Consider the following 19501-nt stretch of genomic DNA (forward strand, 5'->3'; position numbering starts at 1 on the left):
TCCATGTATGTGTGTGTGTGTGGGTCCATGTGTGTGTGTATGTCTCCGTGTGTGTGTGTGTCTCCGTGTATGTGTGTGTGTATGTCTCCGTGTGTGTGTGTGTCTCCGTGTATGTGTGTGTGTGTGTGTGTCCATGTGTGTGTTTTCCCTTCTCCACTAGCCTCTCTACTCTAACTCACCTACAAGGTAATTGAAATCATTCCTGGGTCTGCCTCGCAGCTACCTTGCAGCTGCAAGTGTGTGTGTGGACATAGGTGTGTGTGTGTGTGTGTGAGAGAGAGAGTGTGTGTGTTTCCAGGGCCCCCGCTCTACCTCCCCCTCACTGTAATTGAAATCATTCCTTAGTGAGTCCACATCAAGGAGCTCAGAGCCTTCTCCTTTATTGTACTGCTCTAAGGGGAGCGCTACGAAGAGAGAGTAGGGGTGTACAGTATGAGTGTGATAGTCTCATAAAATGTGTGTGTGTATGCGTGCATGTGGGTGTGTGTGTGTCCAGAGGTAGAGTAGGACTGTGTTTTTACTAGTGTTTTTATAATGGCAGGAGTAGTGGGGAGGCGAGGGAGCTAATTTGATTGTAATTGATTCCATAACTGGAGGTCTGCCTGTAGGGTTTAGTCATTGGTTACCCCTTGGGGGGGGGGGGGGGGGGGGGGGGGGGGCTACTCACTGAGTAAAGATATTCCCTGGGTAATCCTCCATATCCAATCTCTCCCATGAAAATAATTTTTTTATATTCTCTACTCCCCTCCTCTTAATTCTAGTGTGATACCATTCTCTACTTCTCTCTTGCTGTAATCCCTAATCTGATAATGACAGAGATATTTATGTATAGCTCAGAGGATACAGCTCTGTCTCATAGGTTATACAACACAACCATGTGGGAGAATAGGAGTAATGGGATTAAATACATTTTTCTGTATGGGTGGTCCCGGGGTTCGAACCCACTACCCTGGCGTTACAAGCGCCGCGCTCTACCAGCTGAGCTACAGAGGACCACAAGGTTCTCAGGTGCCAGATCACCAGCAGGCTGGACATTGGGGAATATGACAGTCCATTGTGAGGATGCATCATGGCTACTCTGTATGAGTCTCACTGATTGTCTATGCAATACTATGATGTGTGATAGATGCTAGGAGCTTCTATCACAATAGAATCAGAATGATAAAATGGCCGTAGTTCTAGATTGGAATATAACTCAGGAATCTATTCTCTGGAGGTGCCTGTGTGGCTGGTTTAGCCATCTAGCCCAATGGGCCTTGAACAAAAGTAGTGCACTACATAGGGAATAGGGTGCCATTTGGGATGTACCCTTAGTGACTACCATCTACTCCGTAGGCCCTTTTGCTGGCCAGCCTGCCTGCCTGCCTGCCTGCCTGCCTGCCTGCCTGCCTGCCTGCCTGCCTGCCTGCCTGCCTGCCTGCCTGCCTGCCTGCCTGGTGGCGTAATCGGCTTGGGAGTCGGCTGCAGGGTACAGGACAGGACAGGTCAGCTGACCACTGTGTAGATTAGAGGGTCACAAGGAAGGCAAAGAGGCTTACTGTAGCCACAGGAGCCTTGCCTACCGCTCCCTCTCTCTCTCTCTCTCTCTCTCTCTGTTTCTTTCTCTCTGTTTCTCTCTGTGATTCTTTCTCTCTCTACGTTTCTTTCTCTCTCTCTCCGTTTCTTTCCAGTGTTTTTCTTTCATTCTCTCACTGCCTGTGCCTGTCTCCCCAGTTTTCCCTTTCTCTCTCTGTGTTTCTCTTTGTCTGCCTTTTCATCTAACTATCTGTCTCTCTGTGTCCCTCCTACTATCTATCTGTCTCTCTCTCCCTCCCTCCCTCTCTGCCTCTCTCTCCCTCGCTCTTGCTCCTTCCCTGCCCCTCTCTCCCTTGCTCTCTCTACATCCTGTGGTTTTTACTATGAAAACAGAATTTCGTCATTCACTGGGGGATGAGCCAAGTTAATCACTACTGTATCTGTCTGTCTGTGCCTCTTGTCCTTAGAGCTGAGACAGAGACAAACAGACAGTCTAATGGCCAGTAATGACTGGGTACTGTCATTGGTTCAATGTGTCATATACTGACACCTGGTGGTGGAGTAGATACAAGTTGCCACAAACAGACTGTGTCCCAAATGGCAACTGTATCCCCTTTTGAGTCAAAAGTAGTGCACTACATTTCCTTCAGAAAGTACAGCCTGAATTTAAAATTGATTTAATAGAGAATTTTTTCACTGACCTACACACAATACCCCATAATGTCAAAGTGGAATTATGTTTTTCGAAATTCTTACAAATTATACTGAACAAAAATATAAACGCAACATTAAAAAAAACATTTTACTCATTTAGCAGACACTCTTATCCAGAGCAACTTACAGTTAATGAGTGCATACATTTTCATACTGGCCCCACATGGGAATCAAACCCACAACCCTGGTGTTGCAAACACCATGCTCTACCAACTGAGCTACACATGTAAGTGTTGGGCCCATGTTTCATGAGCTGAAATACAATCTCTCATAATTGTTCCATACGCACAAAAAGCTTACTACTCTCAAAATGTGTGCACAAATTTTATTACATCTCTGTTAGTGAGCATTTCTTCTTTGCCAAGATAATCCATCAACCTGACAGGTGTGGCATATCAAGAAGATGATTAAACAGCATGATCATTACACAAGTGCACCTTGTGCTGGGGACAATAGAATTTCCAGTTTTGTCACACAACACAATGCCACAGATGTCTCAAGTTTTGAGGGAGTGTGTAATTGGCATGCTGACTGCAGGAATGTCCACCAGAGCTGTTGCCAGAGAATTGAATGTTCATTTCTCTACCATAAGCCTCCTCCAATGTCGTTTAGAGAATTTGGCAGTACATCCAACTGGCCTCACAACCGCAGACCACTTGTAACCATGCCAGCCAGGACCTCCACATCCGGCATCTTCACCTGCGGGATCATCTGAGATCAACCACCCAGACGAATGAAGCTGATGATGAAATGATGAAACTGAGGAGTATTTCTGTCTGTAATAAAGCCCTTTTGTGGGGAAAAACGAATTCTGATTGGCTAGGCCTGGCTCTCCAGTGGGTGGGCCTGGCTCCCCAGTGGGTGGGCCTATGCCCTCCCAGGCCCACCCATGGCTGTAACCCTGCCCAGTCATGTGAAATCCACAGATTAGGGCCTAATGAATTTATTTCAATTGACTGATTTCCTTATATGAACTCTAACGTGGTAAAATCGTTGAAATTGTTGCATGTTGCATTTATATTTTTGTTCAGTATAATTACAAATGTAAAGCTGAAATGTCTTGAGTCAATAAGTATTCAACCCCTTTGTAATGGCAAGCCTAAATAAGTTCAGAAGTAAAAATGTGCTTAACAAGTAACATACGAAGTGTGTTTAACATGATTTTTTAATGATTACCTCATCTCTGTACCCCACACATACAATTATCTGTAAGGTCCCTCAGTTGAGCAGTGAATTTTAAACACAGATTCAACCACAAAGACCAGGGAGGTTTTCCAATGCCTCCAAATATAGGGCACCTATTGGTAGATGGGTAGAAATAGACATTGAATATCCCTTTGAGCATGGTGAAGTTATTAATTACACTGAATGGTGTACCAATACACCCAGTGTCCTTCCTAACTCAGTTGCCGGAGAGAAAGGAAACCGCTCAGGGATTTCATTATCATTTACATTTACATTTACGTCATTTAGCAGACGCTCTTATCCAGAGCGACTTACAAATTGGTGCATTCACCTTATAGCCAGTGGGATAACCACTTTACAATATGTTTTTTTTCTTCTTTTTTTTTCTTTGGGGTGGGGTAATGGGGGGTAGAAGGATTACTTTATCCTATCCCAGGTATTCCTTAAAGAGGTGGGGTTTCAAGTGTCTCCGGAAGGTGGTGAGTGACTCCGCTGTCCTGGCGTCGTGAGGGAGCTTGTTCCACCATTGGGGTGCCAGAGCAGCGAACAGTTTTGACTGGGCTGAGCGGGAACTGTGCTTCCGCAGAGGTAGGGGGGCCAGCAGGCCAGAGGTGGATGAATGGCCAAAAGTTTAATGATTGTAATAGGAGAAAACTGATGATGGATCAACAACATTGTAGTTACTCAACAATACTAACCTAATTGACAGAGTGAAAAGAAGGAAGCTTGTACAAAATAAATATTCCAAAACATGCATCTTGTTTGCAACAAGACACTAAAGTAATGCTGCAAAAGATGTGGCAAACTCTTCTACCCCCCCCCCCTCTTATTAGGGAAACTACTGAGATGGATGACAGAGCAGTGTGTGTGTGTGTGTGAGCGTACAGTCCTTTCGGAAAGTATTCAGACCCCTTGACTTTTTCCACATTTTGTTACGTTACAGCAAAGGGTGGCTACTTTGAAGAATCTCAAATATAAAATCTATTTTGATTTGTTTAACACTTGTTTGGTTACTACATGATTCCATGTGTTATTTCATAGTTTTGATGTCTTCACTATTATTCTACAATGTAGAAACTAGTAAAAGTAAAGAAAAAACGGGAAATGAGTAGGTGTGTCCAAACTTTTGACTGGTACCGTATATACAATGCCTTCGGAAAGTATTCAGACCCCTTGACTTTTTCCCACATTTTGTTAGGTTACAGCCTTATTTAAAAATTAATTACATTGTTTTTTTTACCCTCATCAATCTACACACAATATCCCATAATGACAAAGCGAAAACAGTTTTTAGAAAATGTGGCAAATATATAAAAAATACAAAACAGAAACACCTTATTTACATAAGTATTCAGACCCTTTGCTATGAGACTAGAATTTGAGCTCAGGTGCATCCTGTTTCCACTGATCATCCTTGAGATGTTTCTACAACTTGATTGGAGTCCACCTGTGGTAAATTCAATTGATTGGACATGATTTGGAAAGGCACACACGTCTATATAAGGTCCCACAGTTGACAGTGCATGTCAGAGCAAAAACCAGGCCATGAGGTCGAAGGAATTGCCCGTAGAACTCCGAGACAGGATTGTGTCGAAGCACATATATGGGGAATGGTACCAAAACCAATTTCTGCAGCATTGAAGGTCCCCAAGAAAACAGTGGCCTCCATCATTCTTAAATGGAAGAAGTTTGGAACCACCAAGACTCTTCCTAGAGCTGGCCGCCTGGCCAAACTGAGCAATCGGGGGAGAAGGGCATTGGTCAGGAAGGTGACCAAGAACCCGATGGTCACTCTGACAGAGCTCCAGAGTTCCTCTGTGGAGATGGGAGAACCTTCTAGAAGGACAACCATCTATGCAGCTCTCCACCAATCAGGCCTTTCTGGTAGAGTGGCCAGACGGAAGCCACTTCTCAGTAAAACGCACATGACAGCCCACTTGGAGTTTGCCAAAAGGCACCGAAAGGACTCTCAGACCATGAGAAACAAGATTCTCTGGCTGATGAAACCAAGATGGAACTCTTTGGCCTGAATGCCAAGCGTCACGTCTGGAGGAAACCTGGCACCATCCCTACATGATGTTGGCAGCATCATGCTGTGGGGATGTTTTTCAGCGGCAGGGACTGGGAGACTAGTCCGGATAGAGGGAAAGATGAACAGAGCAAAGTACAGAGAGAAAACCTACTCCAGAGCGCTCAGGACCTCAGACTGGGGCGAAGGTTCACCTTCCAACAGGACAACGACCCTAAGCACAGCCAAGACAACGCAGGAGTGGCTTCGAGACAAGTCTCTGGATGTCCTTGAGTGGCCCAGCCAGAGCCCGGACTTGAACCCGATCTACCATCTCTGGAGAGACCTGAAAATAGCTGTGCAGCGACGCTCTCCATCCAACCTGACATAGCTTGAGAGGATCTGCAGAGAAGAATGGGAGAAACTCCCCAAATACAGTTGTGCCAAGCTTGTAGCGTCATACCCAAGAAGACTCGAGGCTGTAATCGCTGTCAAAGGTGCTTCAACAAAGTACTGAGTAAAGGGTCTGAATATTTATGTAAATGTGATATTTCAGTTTTTTTTATTTTTATAAATGTGCTAGCATTTCTAAAAACCTGTTTTTGCTTTGTCATATGGGGTATTGTGTGAAGATTGATAATGGTAAAAAACAATTGAATCCATTTTAGAATAAGGCTGTAGCGTAACAAAATGTGGAAAAGGTCAAGGGGTCTGAATACTTTCCGAATGCACTCTACATTTAGGGGGCCTAACAACTGCTGCCATTGCATATAAAGTCTCCATTTAAATCATAAAAACGACGAGGTTTTCGTGCCACCAAAATAATCCCAGTGCTTTAGCTGATGGATTGGATTGAAATCTCTGTAAAGGAGCCGTGCAATCCGATATTGATTGTTGGGTATCGGCGGTTTACAGGAAATAAAAGAGAGCCATTTTAGGATTACTGGAGCTTTAGGCACAACATAATCCCGATGGGAGAGTCAACAATAGAGCACTGGGCTAGCGGGGGATTAAGGCTGAGAGGACTGCTGAGCATCACACAAACATGCCAATCAGAGAGACCCAGAGCCCAACAGAGAATACATTAAACACAGGCTAATGGGTATTTACAGACACTGGAGTGAAACTGTGGGCCCACGTGTTTTGGTCTAATAAACTCAGAGTCAGAATGGGTCACAGTTTCAGACATGTGGTTCAGATTTGACACTGGGTATGTGCCAAATGGCACCATATTCCCTATATATATATATATATATATATATATATATATATATATGAGCCTGTTCAGAAGTAGTGCACTAACAGTATATTGGGAAGAGGGTGCTATTTGGGACACTGCCGCTGTCACTAATGTGAGACAGGCCTTGAAAAAGTGGGACTGACTAACATTCTTTTACATAATGTTTTCTCTTCCTCTTTTTCTTCCAGATCCGTCTTCAAACTACATCAGACAACTGGAGACCAAGGTCCACATCCTAGAGGATGACAACCAGCAGCTGCTATCACAGGTAAAACACTGCAGCTGTTTTATTACCATGGTGAAAAACTATCACCACACTGTTTATCTTTTTCTCTCTCTTCGCCCTCTGTTTCTTTCTTACTTTCTCCCCCTCTCACTTTCTCAAACCCAAACTCTTGTGGGAGAGACAGAGAAAGCAGCAGTGAGGAGAGTGTATTTTCCAAAGTATAAACAGAGAATGCGAGAGATGAAAGGGAGTGAATAGCGAAAGCTAAATATTGTAGAGTAATCGAGTACACAGGGGAGATGGGAGGGAGGGAGGGAGGGAGGGAGAGAGAGAGAGAGAGAGAGAGAGAGAAGAGAGAGAGAGAGAGAGAGAGAGAGAGAGAGAGAGAGAGAGAGAGAGAGAGAGAGAGAGAGAGAGAGAGAGAGAGAGAGAGAGAGAGAGGAGAGAGAGAGAGAGAGAGAGAGAGAGAGAGAGAGAGAGAGAGAGAGAGAGAGAGAGAGAGAGAGAGAGAGAGAGAGAGAGAGAGAGAGAGAGAGAGAGAGAGAGAGAGATCTTGCTTCTACCTGCTGGGATGATAGAGTTAAGTGAATAATTCAGTATCACAGTGAAAATGGTCTTCAATAATGGATTGGGTTAAAATGATGGGAGGGCAGGAATGTTTCATGACTTCTCATTGTCATTCTGTCTGCCGTCTGATTTCACATGAAAGGAATCGGTGAAGAGCAACAACACACACACACCGATTTTCAGTATCTCTACTCTCTACTGGAGATCCGAGAACATACACACAGGCTCACACACACACATGAATGCACACATACACACTAGAGTACATAACCGAGAGAGCAGAAGAGAGTGCAGAGTTAGTAAAGAGTTTTAGCAACATTGTAACAACCAGAGAGAGCATCATTATGGCATCAGCTAGAAGTGTATGAAAATAGTTTCAGACAGATCTAGGCTGCATCCCAAATGCCACCCAATTGGCCCTGGTCAATAATGCACTTAATAGGGAATAGGGTGTCATTTGAGATTCCGATGTTAGAGTCCTGTTGATGTAGACATATCCCCATATACTGTATACAGCTCTGTGATTACATAACCTCATAGGACACACATGATGCTGTCATAATAGGCTTCACTATTGGGATAGTACTGTAATCTCACTGAGCCAATCCCATATGAGCTGTAAGCACACAACACCAATCAGAACAGAGCGAGAGAGAGAGACTGAGAGAGAAGGTCCCTGCAGTGACACAAACGGATTACACAGGGCTTTTGTGCTGCTGCAACGGCCCCAAAGACGACACGCTATCTCTCTGTGTGTTGGGGTGACAACATGTTGATTCCTTATTCTGCACTCCACACAAAGAGAACATAGAACCCTAAAAAAGAATACAAAATCCATCCCACAGGGTAGCAGGTAGCACAGACCAGTCAGGAGTCTAACCATAAGGAGTGTGTGTGTGTATGTGTGTGTGTGTGTGTGTGTGTGTGCGTGTGTGTGTGTGTGTGTGTGCGTGCGTGTGTGTGTGTGTGTGCGTGAAAACAACACTGAACAGATACTGATGACTGCCTCAAATTAACCGTTCTATGCCTGGTTTGCTTTCCTTACGTGGCACAGAGGGTAAAATAGACAGTGTGGAATCTAGATCAACCAAACTTTATTTAAAGTGCATTTAAAATCCCAACACATTTCAAATTAAAATAAAAGGAAAGAAGTTAAAGCAAACCAGAAGCAATGAAAGAGATGAGTAAAATAAAAACTAAACACAAAGGATGTCTAAAAATCACTGGTTAAAAGACACTGTTTAGAGTGAGCTCATCATAATGACCTCACACGCACGCACGTAAAAAGAGGCCAATCCTCTCCAAAGCCTGCTATACAGTTGTATCCCCAAGGAATTTATTTTATTATATTTATCAACTATTATCTGTTGCTTTACCTTGTCCAAGGAGATAAACACTGATTTGTGACATATTTAATTGCTTCTGGTTTGCTTTTACTTCTTTCATTTTATTGTTTTAATTTGAAATGTGGCAGGAGGTAATGTTCATTGACATTTTCTGGTCCTATCTAATGTCACAGTGTCCTGAGGCAGAGGGTTGCCATTTACTGTATGCCAGGCAGGAGGATTCAAAACACGTGCTTGCAATTTTCAGTGATATATAGGGTATAAATGAACTGAACTGTGACTGAACTCACAACTGCTGTCTTACAAGGTGTCCTTAAACAACTGCTGTCTTACAAGGTGTCCTTAAACAACTGCTGTCTTACAAGGTGTCCTTAAACAACTGCTGTCTTACAAGGTGTCCTTAAACAACTGCTGTCTTACAAGGTGTCCTTAAACAACTGCTGTCTTACAAGGTGTCCTTAAATGGCCCGTTGATAATCCTGAGCATCAATCCTCTCAACTACTGTACTTGTGCTTTTATCGCTTGTCCAGAGGAGATCGGCAGCACATATTCTCTTCTTTGCCTTCTGTGTGCACTTTTCCTCTAAATGTTTTCTCTCTCTCTCTCTCTCTCTCTCTCTCTCTCTCTCTCTCTCTCTCTCTCTCTCTCTCTCTCTCTCTCTCTCTCTCTCTCTCTCTATCTCTCTCTCTCTCTCTCTCTCTCTCTCTCTCTCTCTCTCTCTCTCTCTCTCTCTGTCTGTCTCTCAGCAGGCTAACAGTGGTGATCTGAACAGTCTGAGGAAGGGTCTGTCTCTCTACCACTCTGAGTCTCAGCTCTCATCTCTCACACAGTACCAGCAGGACGCTCTGCAGAATGTATGTATGGTTTGCTCCTGGTGTGTATGTGTGTGTGTGCAGGGATCGAATATGCGACAAAATATTCTGCTGGGCAACTAGAATTTTTTAAATTATCGTAATGATTAGGCTTTGCTTTACCGCAGCCTCCAAGTGCCATAGAGTCCTCTCTCTCCCTCCACGGCTGCTTGCTTCCAGTACCCGGGCCACGCACACCAAGCTCCGCCCCCTGTCACTCAAGCAGGCAACACACAGTTCCTCCACGCTGTTTATTCTCTCAGCATGATGTCAATTCATGCACTCAAGACATACACTCCATGACCAAAAGTATGTGGACATCTGCTCATCGAACATCTCATTCCAAAATCATGGGCATTCATATGGAATTGGTCCCCCCTTTGCTGCTATAACAGCCTCCATTCTTCTGGGAAGGCTTTCCACTAGATGTTGGAACATTGCTGAAGGGATTTTCTTCCATTCAGCCACAAGAGCATTAATGAGGTTGGGCACTGATGTTGGGCGATTAGGCCTGGCTCGCAGTCGGCGTTCCAATTCATGCCAAAGGTGTTCGATGGGGTTGAAGTCAGGGCTCTGTGCAGGCCAGTCAAGTTCTTCCACACCGATCTCGACAAACCATTTCTGTATGGACCTCGCTTTGTGCATGGGGCATTGTCATGCTGAAACAGGAAAGGGCCTTCCCTAAACTGTTGCCACAAAGTTGGAAGCACAGAATCGTCTAGAATGTCATTGTATGCTGTAGCTTCACTGGAACTAAGGGGCCTAGCCCGAACCATGAATAACAGCCCCAGACCATTATTCATCCTCCACCAAACTTTACAGTTGGCACTATGCATTGAGGCAGGTAGCGTTCTCCTGGCATCCGCCAAACCCAGATTCGTCAGTCAGACTGCCAGATGGTGAAGCGTGATTCATCACTCCAGAGAACGTGTTTCCACTGCTCCAGAGTCCAATGATGACGAGCTTTACACCACTCCAGGCGATGCTTGGCATGGCACATGGTGATATTAGGCTGGTGTGCAGCTGCTCAGCCATGGAAACCCATTTCATGAAGCTCCAGACGAACAGTTCTTGTGCTGACATTACTTCTAGAGGCAGTTTGGAACTCGGTAGTGAGTGTTAGGCGCTTCAGCACTCGGTGGTCTGTTCTGTGAGCTTGTGTGGCCTACCACTTCGCGGCTGAGCCCCTGTTGCTCCTAGATGTTTCACTTCACAATAACAGCACTTACAGTTGACCGGGGCAGCTCTAGCAGGGCCGAAAGTTGACGAACTGACTTGTTGGAAAGGTGGCATCCTATGACGGTGCCTCGTTGAAAGTCACTGAGCTCTTCAGCATGGCCATTCTACTGATAATGTTTGTCTATGGAGATTGCATGGCTGTGTGCTCAATTTTATACACCTGTCAGCAATGGGTGTGGCTGAAATAGCCGAATCCACAGATTTCAAGGGGTGTCCACATACCTTTGTATATATAGTGTATCTTCTTCCAAAACAAGAACGATGCTGCTTTCCACATTGCTTCTAAATATGAATCCAGTTTTTTTTTCTATTGTACTATTCGTTTGGTATTTTGATCTCTGCAAAATGTGAGTTAGTCTAAGGAAGCTGGCATGTGCCAAACATTATGCTAATGCTAATCGCTAACTAGCTAAAGGCTGGTGGTGTAGATCAGCATGTTGTTTGTGCAACAGCATGTTCTGAATCAGATAGCCTATTCTAAAATCTTTGTCTAAATGTAACATCTGTTCAAACGTGACTAAGGTCCCCTGGGAAACACTGATCAACACTTTGGTTCCTACCCTGTCATAACGCCTACTTGGCTTTTTCATTTTCTGTATTACAAACAACAACAACCATAGAATTAGAATAATCATTCCAACAGTTCACCGAAGTGTTTTTATCTATATTGCAAGTTAAATCGCAATATTTGGTTGAACTATCACAATTGGTTTTTTGCCCATATTGTGCAGCCCTACTAACTTTACCTGTATATGCAAACACTTAGGTGGTTGAGGGGCAGCTCTCGGGGAACTGTGGGGGGATCTTGGAGGGTTGGTGGCCTGATGGTTGGGAGCTTGGGCCGGTGGTTGAGGGGCAGCTCTCGGGGAACTGTGGGGGATCTTGGAGGGTTGGTGGCCTGATGGTTGGGAGCTTGGGCCGGTGGTTGAGGGGCAGCTCTCGGGGAACTGTGGGGGGATCTTGGAGGGTTGATGGTTGGGAGCTTGGGCCGGTGGTTCGGGTCCCCGTTTTGACTTGGTGGGAGACCTGCCGACGTGCCCTTAGGCAGGGCTTTGACCCTGGTTGCTTCTGTGGGTCGCTCTGGATGGGAGTCTGTTAGATGACTTAATGTAATGTAAATGCTGAGCGGCTTCACTGCAGGTAGATTGTATGTTTTAATATTGAATAAAAAATAAAATAAAAATAAGGATTAAAAAAAAAAAAACTTTGTGGCATGGAAAGAAAGGAAAAGTGATATCTTCTTCATTAGATGTGCTTCAAAAGTAATTAGGATTAATATAGGCCCAATGTAGGCTATATCTGAATCGATAAAAAAAACATTCTGGTGCTCTTGAATTTGATGTGGTGCTCCTAACTTCTGTAAATCTGGGGCACCAGTGCTACCAATGAATGTTTTTGTTTGTTGAGATTTTAATTAAACAACAGTTAGCGGTCGTCGTGCTAGCGGTCACCGTAGCAGCGGTCACCGAAGCAGAGGTCGCTGTGGCAGCGGCATGGGATTGTTGTTTTATGTTCTCCCTCCGGCTGATAAGGGTCATGGTCAGGGGTCATGGTCTGTCAGGAAAGATCAAAACCAACAGGGAAAAGACACACACACGGGGGCACATTCAAAAGGAGAGAGAGAGGCTTAGATATGTGGATTCTTACAGAGTTGAAACCAATCCACAGATTTCTATTTTACCCCTAAATTTGTACTCTCTTCCTCTCATCGTGGCCATAACTCCTTTGAAGTGCTTTAAGAGTTTCCCTCTCTCCAGAAATGAGCTGGTCTGTGGCTGACCTCAGTATAATTTCACAGACCTGCTTTGAACTGGACTTTCAAACACTTCAGTTTCAAACACTCTCCAGTCTTTCTTCCATTCCACTCTAGCTCTCTCTCTTTTTCCTTATTGCCACCTACCTCCCTCTTGTCTCCATCTCCATCTCCCTCCCTCTCTCTCTCTCTCTCTCTCTCTCTCTCTCTCTCTCTCTCTCTCTCTCTCTCTCTCTCTCTCTCTCTCTCTCTCTCTCTCTCTCTCTCTCGCTATCTCTCTCTCTCGCTATCTCTCTCTCTCTCTTCTACAGCCCTGAGACTTCACCTGTCTCTCTATTGGTTCCGTGTTTAACCAGAGGACATCACCCCTGCCCCCTCCTCCCCCACCTGGCCCTGCTCTTGACAGCGGAGAGAAACATTTCAGGTTTAAAGCAAGTTTTCTGCAGTTGTAGACATTTTGCCATGGGGCGGAGAAAATGTTGGCAATGTTATTTATGAAATTCTGCTCATTTCACCATGGGGCAGACATACTTTTATTTGTTGCAGTTTTACAGCTAATTTCCTGTAATTCTACCCATTTTGCCATGGGGTGAAGATAATTCCTGATGCACAACCAAATGTCAACCTTGCACCTTGTGTATTCTACTATTCTAACTCTCAACAGGAAGTTGAGACCCCAAATGTTTTACAGTTTTTCTCGATTGCTAAGACACATTTCTTGAAAGCTGCTCTCCTTTTCTCTTAACTGTGAACACAAAACCCAATTTTCAAGCTACATTCACAAAACCTCAGACTCTTCTTGCAAAACCAAACTTTCACCTCAAAACAGTTCAATCTGTGCTCAAAACTGAACTATGTTGTCAAATCGTGCCCCGAGTCAATCAAAATTAAAAAAACTACTGAACAGTCACAAAACACTACGTGGAAAAATAGAAAACACAATGCTCAGGACATGAAGCTGGAGAAATAAATGTTTATTGTTCACTGTAGGCTAAATGCATGTTGCAAAACAAAAAAATAACTGTGCATTTAGCACTTGTACAAAAAGTCAAAACAGAAATCTTGTGCATTTACATGTAGCACTTGTAAAAACAAACAGAAATCTTATGCGTTTGCCACTTGTGTACAGTAAGCCCATGTAAAAATAAAGTACAAAAATATACAAATAAGTGCATTACTCAGCCACAGCATCATGTCTCCGTACTGGGTCAGGCCACAGGACTTCATCCACATCACAGGCCACATTTTGTCTGGCCAGGCAACGGGGGAAAAAACCCCTGGCATGCCGTATCCAGGCTTGGCATGCCTCCACACCTATGTCACCACAGGCAAGTCCCATGGCTTGCAGGAGATTTACCCTGGTGTAAGGTTGGCGTTCATATACCTTCCACCGCCATGAGGAGAAGAATTCCTCAATGGGGTTTAGGAAAGGGGAGTACGGTGGAAGGCAAAGATTGATAAAACCTTGGTTCATATTGTACCACTCTCTAACCTGGAGGGCTCTGTGAAAACTCACATTGTCCCAAACAACAACATAGATGGGATGCTCATCCTGCTGCCCTAACAAAGCATCTCGCATGTGATTGAGGAAAATGAGGAGCTGGTGAGTGTTGTAGGGCCCCAGGTTGGCATGATGGTGGACAACCCCATGATTGCTGATGGCAGCACATAATGTGACATTGCCACCACGCTGCCCAGGAACACCAACAATGGCCCGATGGCCAATCACATTACGGCCTCTCCTTCTCCTTTTGGTGAGATTAAACCCAGCTTCATCCATGTACATTTACATTTACATTTTAGTCATTTAGCAGACGCTCTTATCCAGAGCGACTTACAGTTAGTGAATACATATTTTTTTTATACTTGCCCCCCACGGGAATCAAACCCACAACCCTGGCATTGCAAACGCCATGCTCTATCAACTGAGCTACATCCCTGCCGGCCATTCCCTCCCCTTTACTGGACGACGCTGGGCCAATTGTGCGCCGCCCATGAGTCTCCCGGTCGCGGCCGGCTGCGACAGAGCCTGGATTAGAACCAGGATCTCTCATGTAGATGTATTGATGGGGTCTTTCCATTGCATCCAGTTGAAAAACCCTCTGTAGAAATAGATATAGTTTTGTAAGTGATATGGAAAAAGTGATTTAGGCCACTAACGGTAAATCACTACTTAGAGTAATCAACATTGAATGTGTCTGGATATATGCCAACCTGTACATACTGGAATCTTTGCTCTTTGACTCTGTCTGAGTTGCGATCAAAGGGCACTCTGTATAGCTGTTTCATGTGCAGTCTGTTGCGCTTGAGGACACGATCAACAGTAGAGAGGCTGACACTGTTGATACCCTCAACATTTAAATGGTCCTCAATGATCTTCTGCTGAATTTCGCTCAGTTTAATGGCATTGTTCTCACGGACCATATCAACAATTAGGGTCTCTTGGTGTGGGGAGAACATACCTGTCCTCCCACCCCCATGTGGCAGTCTTTCAATTCTACAAAAAGAGAACATGGAGTTACAAAAAATATACATGGAATACTAGGCCTACAAACAGTTAGACCAACCCTCCATTACAATACTACAGTACATTGGTACAGTGATGTACTGAAACATATATTTACTTACTGGTACAGTATATAGTATGTCATACAGTAATTGCTGTCAACATTTACATACTGTACTATAATGTCAAAAAAAGGTAATTACCTGTTCTCTTCTCTAAATCTTCGGATTATGGTGGACACAGTGAATCTACTGATGTTTGGTTGTACCCTTTGTCCAGCCTCCCTCATGCTCATACCATGGACAAGAACATGGTCAATCACAGTAGCTCTGATTTCATCAGATATTACTGTTCTTTGTCTTCGCTGACCACCTCGACCACCTCGACCTCCTCTCACACGAACTCTTCCTCTCAGATTTCTATCCATTGTAGGGCCTCACAAACCAGTGCTCTCTGAACTGGCTTACTGTATATGTTCCCTCACATCATTAGCCACAAGTGTGATCAATTTTGAGTTGTTGTGTTCAAGTGGTACACCTGTGCTCTAATTGTGTTTGACTTTTGTCACCTGTGCTCACCATTATGCAGCACGGGTGCATCACAATGAAAATGTGTTGGCAAGTTATGTCTAAACAGGTGAAAAGTGCTTATGGTTTTGCCAAAAGAGTGATTGATTCAATCAGTGGGTTCAGGCAACTGAGCATTTGGTTCAGACAATAGGGTTTAGTGTTTTAACAATTGAGAAAAACTGTAAAAAGAAAACCTAGCAGCCTGGCTACCTAAGCGACCGCTTATGCCTGGAGCCGGCCCTGGACGTCCCTTTGAGACCACTAATTAAATTAGCATCCCTCCTTTCAGAAGGGCAAATACTCCCTCTGTTCTTTCCCTCTCTTTCATCCTGCAATTTTCATCCCCCTTTCCAGCTCTCACCTTGGCGTGGAGAGGAGAAGAGGGCAGGGAGAGTACATATGAGACTGGGAAGGTGAGGAGAGATGTGAGGAAGGAAGGAAAATAGACTAAAGGAGAGAGGTGGGGAGGATGAGAGAGCAGTGGAGAGGGAGAGAGAGTTAGACCCAACCAAATCATGAGAAAACAAAAAGAGAATTACTTGACACATTGGAAAGAATTAACAAAAAAACAGAGCAAACTAGAATGCTATTTGGCCCTAAACAGAGAGTACACAGTGGCAGAATACCTGACCACTGTGACTGACCCAAACTTAAGGAAAGCTTTGACTATGTACAGACTCAGTGAGCATGGCCTTGCTATTGAGAAAGGCCGCCGTAAGCAGACCTGGATCTCAAGAGAAGACAGGCTATGTGCACACTGCCCACAAAATGAGGTGGAAACTGAGCTGCACTTCCTAACCTCCTGCCAAATGTATTACCATATTAGAGACACATATTTCCCTCAGATTACACAGATCCACAAAGAATTTGAAAACAAACCCAATTTTGATAAACTCCCTTATCTTCTGGGTGAAATACCACAGTGTGCCATCACAGCAGCAAGATTTGTTACCTGTTCCCACAAGAAAAGGGCAACCGGTGAAGAACAAACACCATTGTAAATACAACCCATATTTATGTTGATTTATTTTCCCATTTGTACTTTAACTATTTGCACGTGGTTACAACACTGTATATAGCCATAATATGACATTTTAAATGTCTTTATTCTTTTGGATCTTCGGAGTGTAATGTTTACTGTTAATATTTATTTTATTGAGTAGAGAGAGAGAAAGAGAGGCGAGGGAGAGAGAGGAGAGAGGATAAGGAGAAAAAGGAGAGGTAACAGAGGAGAGTCTAGTTTAGCTAATCAGTGTTCTGATTGGTCCTGATAAAAGACCTCTGCAGTCGTCGTGGTAACCACTAACCACTCAGGTACTCTTCATCCACAGGACGGAGAAAACAATTAAGAGTGTGTGGCGTGGGCTACAGCCTGTGTTTGTGTGTGTGTGTGTGTGTGTGTTTGTGTGTGTGTGTGTGCCTGTGTGTGTTCTGGAGTGAGAGACATACATACTCTAGACTCCTATCCTGATTAGCATGGCTTTGAACTCTCACTTCAAACACACAGGAGGTGATGCTTTGAATAATGCAAAATCACACTCTCTCTCTCTCTCCCTCTCTCTCTTATTTAACCAGGTAAGTTGACGGAGAACACATTTTCATGTACAGCAACGACCTGGAGAATAGTTACAGGGTAGGGGATGAATGAGCCAATTGGAAGCTGGGGATGATTAGGTGGCCATGATGGTATGAAGGCCTGATTGGAAATTTTGCCAGGGCACTGGGGTTAACAGCTCTGCAGGGTGGTATGCTGCTGGCTCTCTCTCTCACGTTATGTCACACTCCCCTCAAAAAATGACATAGCCTGATATACACTTTATTCAGGGTTCTTCAATTCCGGTCCTGGAGGGCCGAAACACTTCTGTTTTTTATTTCTACCTGGTAGTCCCAGGTCTGAATTAGCCCCTGATTAGAAGGAGAGAATGAAAAACAGAGGTGTTTCGGCCCTCCAGGACCGGAATTGAAGAACCCTGCTTTATATGGTGGGTGGATATTTTTTTTTGTGATCCCCATCAGCTGCTGCCAAGACTCTTCCTGGAGTCCAAACACAGTAAGGCACTTACATCACACAAAAAACTAAAATAAAACAATACTTCATATAACATTATTACACCACTACATATATCTACAATACAATATGTATAATACCACCATACAACAATATTACAATGTACGTGTATGTAGAGTGCGTGTGCCAGCGTGTGTGTGTGTATGCATGTGTGTGTGCCTGGGTGTGTGTGTCTCTTCACAGTCCGTGTTGTTCCATAAGGTGTAGTTTTATCGTTTTTTAAAAATCAGATTTTACTGCTTGCATGAGATACTTGATGCGGAATAGAGTTCCATGTAGTCATGGCTCTGTGTAGTACTGTGCGTTTCCCAGAGTCTGTTCTGGACCTGAGGACTGTGAAGAGACCCCTTGTGGTATGTCTTGTGGGTTATGCATGGGTGTCTGAGCTGTGTGCTAGTTGTTTGAACAGACAGCTCAGTGCTTTTAGCATGTCAATACCTAGTAGTGGTGATGCAGTCAATCTCTCCTCTACGTTAAGCCAGGAGAGATTGACATGCATTCCATTGATGTTAGCTCTCAGTGTACATTTAAGGGCCAGCCATGCTGCTCTGTTCTGGGCCAACTGTAATTTATTTGCCTATGTCCTTCTTTGTGCCACTTGACCATACGACTGGGCAGTAGTCCAGGTGACATAAAACTAGGGCTTGTAGGACTTGTTTTGTTGATGATAGCAATGTAAAGAAAGCAGAGCAGCTCTTTATTACGGACAGACCTCTCCCCATTTTAGCTACCATTGCATCAATATGTTTTGACCATGACATTTTATAATCCAGGGTTACACCAAGCAGTTTGTCTCTTCAACTTGTCACTCTCGATCCACGATATAGCAGGGGATGTAAAGCCATAACACGTACGTTTTTCCAGCAGCAGACTATGATCGATAAGGTCAAAAGCTGCACTGAAGTCTAACAAAACAGCTCCCACAAGCTTCTTATTATCAATTTCTGTCAGCCAATCATCAGTCATGTCTGTAAGTGCAATACATTTCCTATACTGTAAGCATGCTGAAAGTCAGTTGTTAATTTGTTTACTGTGAAACATATTTGTATCTTGTCAAACACCATTCTTTTTCAAAAGTATACTATGGGTTGGTAGCAGGCTGATTGGTGGGCTGTTTGAGCCAGCCAAAGGGTGCTTTGCTATTCTTGGGTAGCAGAATGATTTTTGCTTCCCTCCAGGCCTGAGGACAAACACTTTCCTGTAGGATTAGATTGAAGAGATGGCAAATAGGAGTGGCAATACAGTCCGCTATCATCCTCAGTAATTTTCCATCCAAGTTGTCAGACCCAGGTGCCTTGTCATTGTTGATAGACAACAATAATTATTTCACCTCTTCCAGACTCCCTTTACGGAATTCAAATTACAATGCATGTCTTTCATAATTTGGTCAGTTATGAATGGATGTGTAGGTTCAGAGTTTGTTGTTGGCATGTCATGCTAATTTTGCCAATGAAAGAATAATTAATGTAGTTGGCAATATAAGTGGGTTTTGTGATGAATCAGCCATCTGATTCAATGAAGGATGGAACTGAGTTTGCCTTTTTGCCCATAATATTTTTACTATTATTCTTTATATTATTCTTTATATTTGCTTATTGTTTGACATAACTTGTGTGTTACTTCAGAAAGCCTTGCCAAGGGCTACCTGTGATGGGTAGAGAGCGAGCCCACTGGGCAAAAACTGGTTGAATCAACGTTGCTTCCACGTCATAA

At 43.9% G+C, this 19501-nt stretch overlaps 1 protein-coding gene across 2 annotated transcripts in view; it reads left to right on the plus strand.

The window, feature by feature from the left end:
* Nucleotides 1-19501, plus strand: part of ccdc85ca (coiled-coil domain containing 85C, a) — a 70133-nt gene that overhangs the window by 45208 nt on the left and 5424 nt on the right. The window contains exons 2-3 of one of the 2 annotated variants that reach the window (XM_084182329.1): nt 6851-6930; nt 9549-9656. In XM_084182329.1, the coding sequence (XP_084038455.1) occupies nt 6851-6930; nt 9549-9656 (188 nt within the window). The remainder of the gene's footprint in view (nt 1-6850; nt 6931-9548; nt 9657-19501) is intronic. The other variant, XM_084182330.1, reaches the window with a different exon arrangement.

Source organism: Coregonus lavaretus, assembly GCF_964263955.1.
Source record: "Coregonus lavaretus genome assembly, chromosome: 18".
Classification (NCBI taxonomy): Eukaryota; Metazoa; Chordata; class Actinopteri; order Salmoniformes; family Salmonidae; genus Coregonus; species Coregonus lavaretus.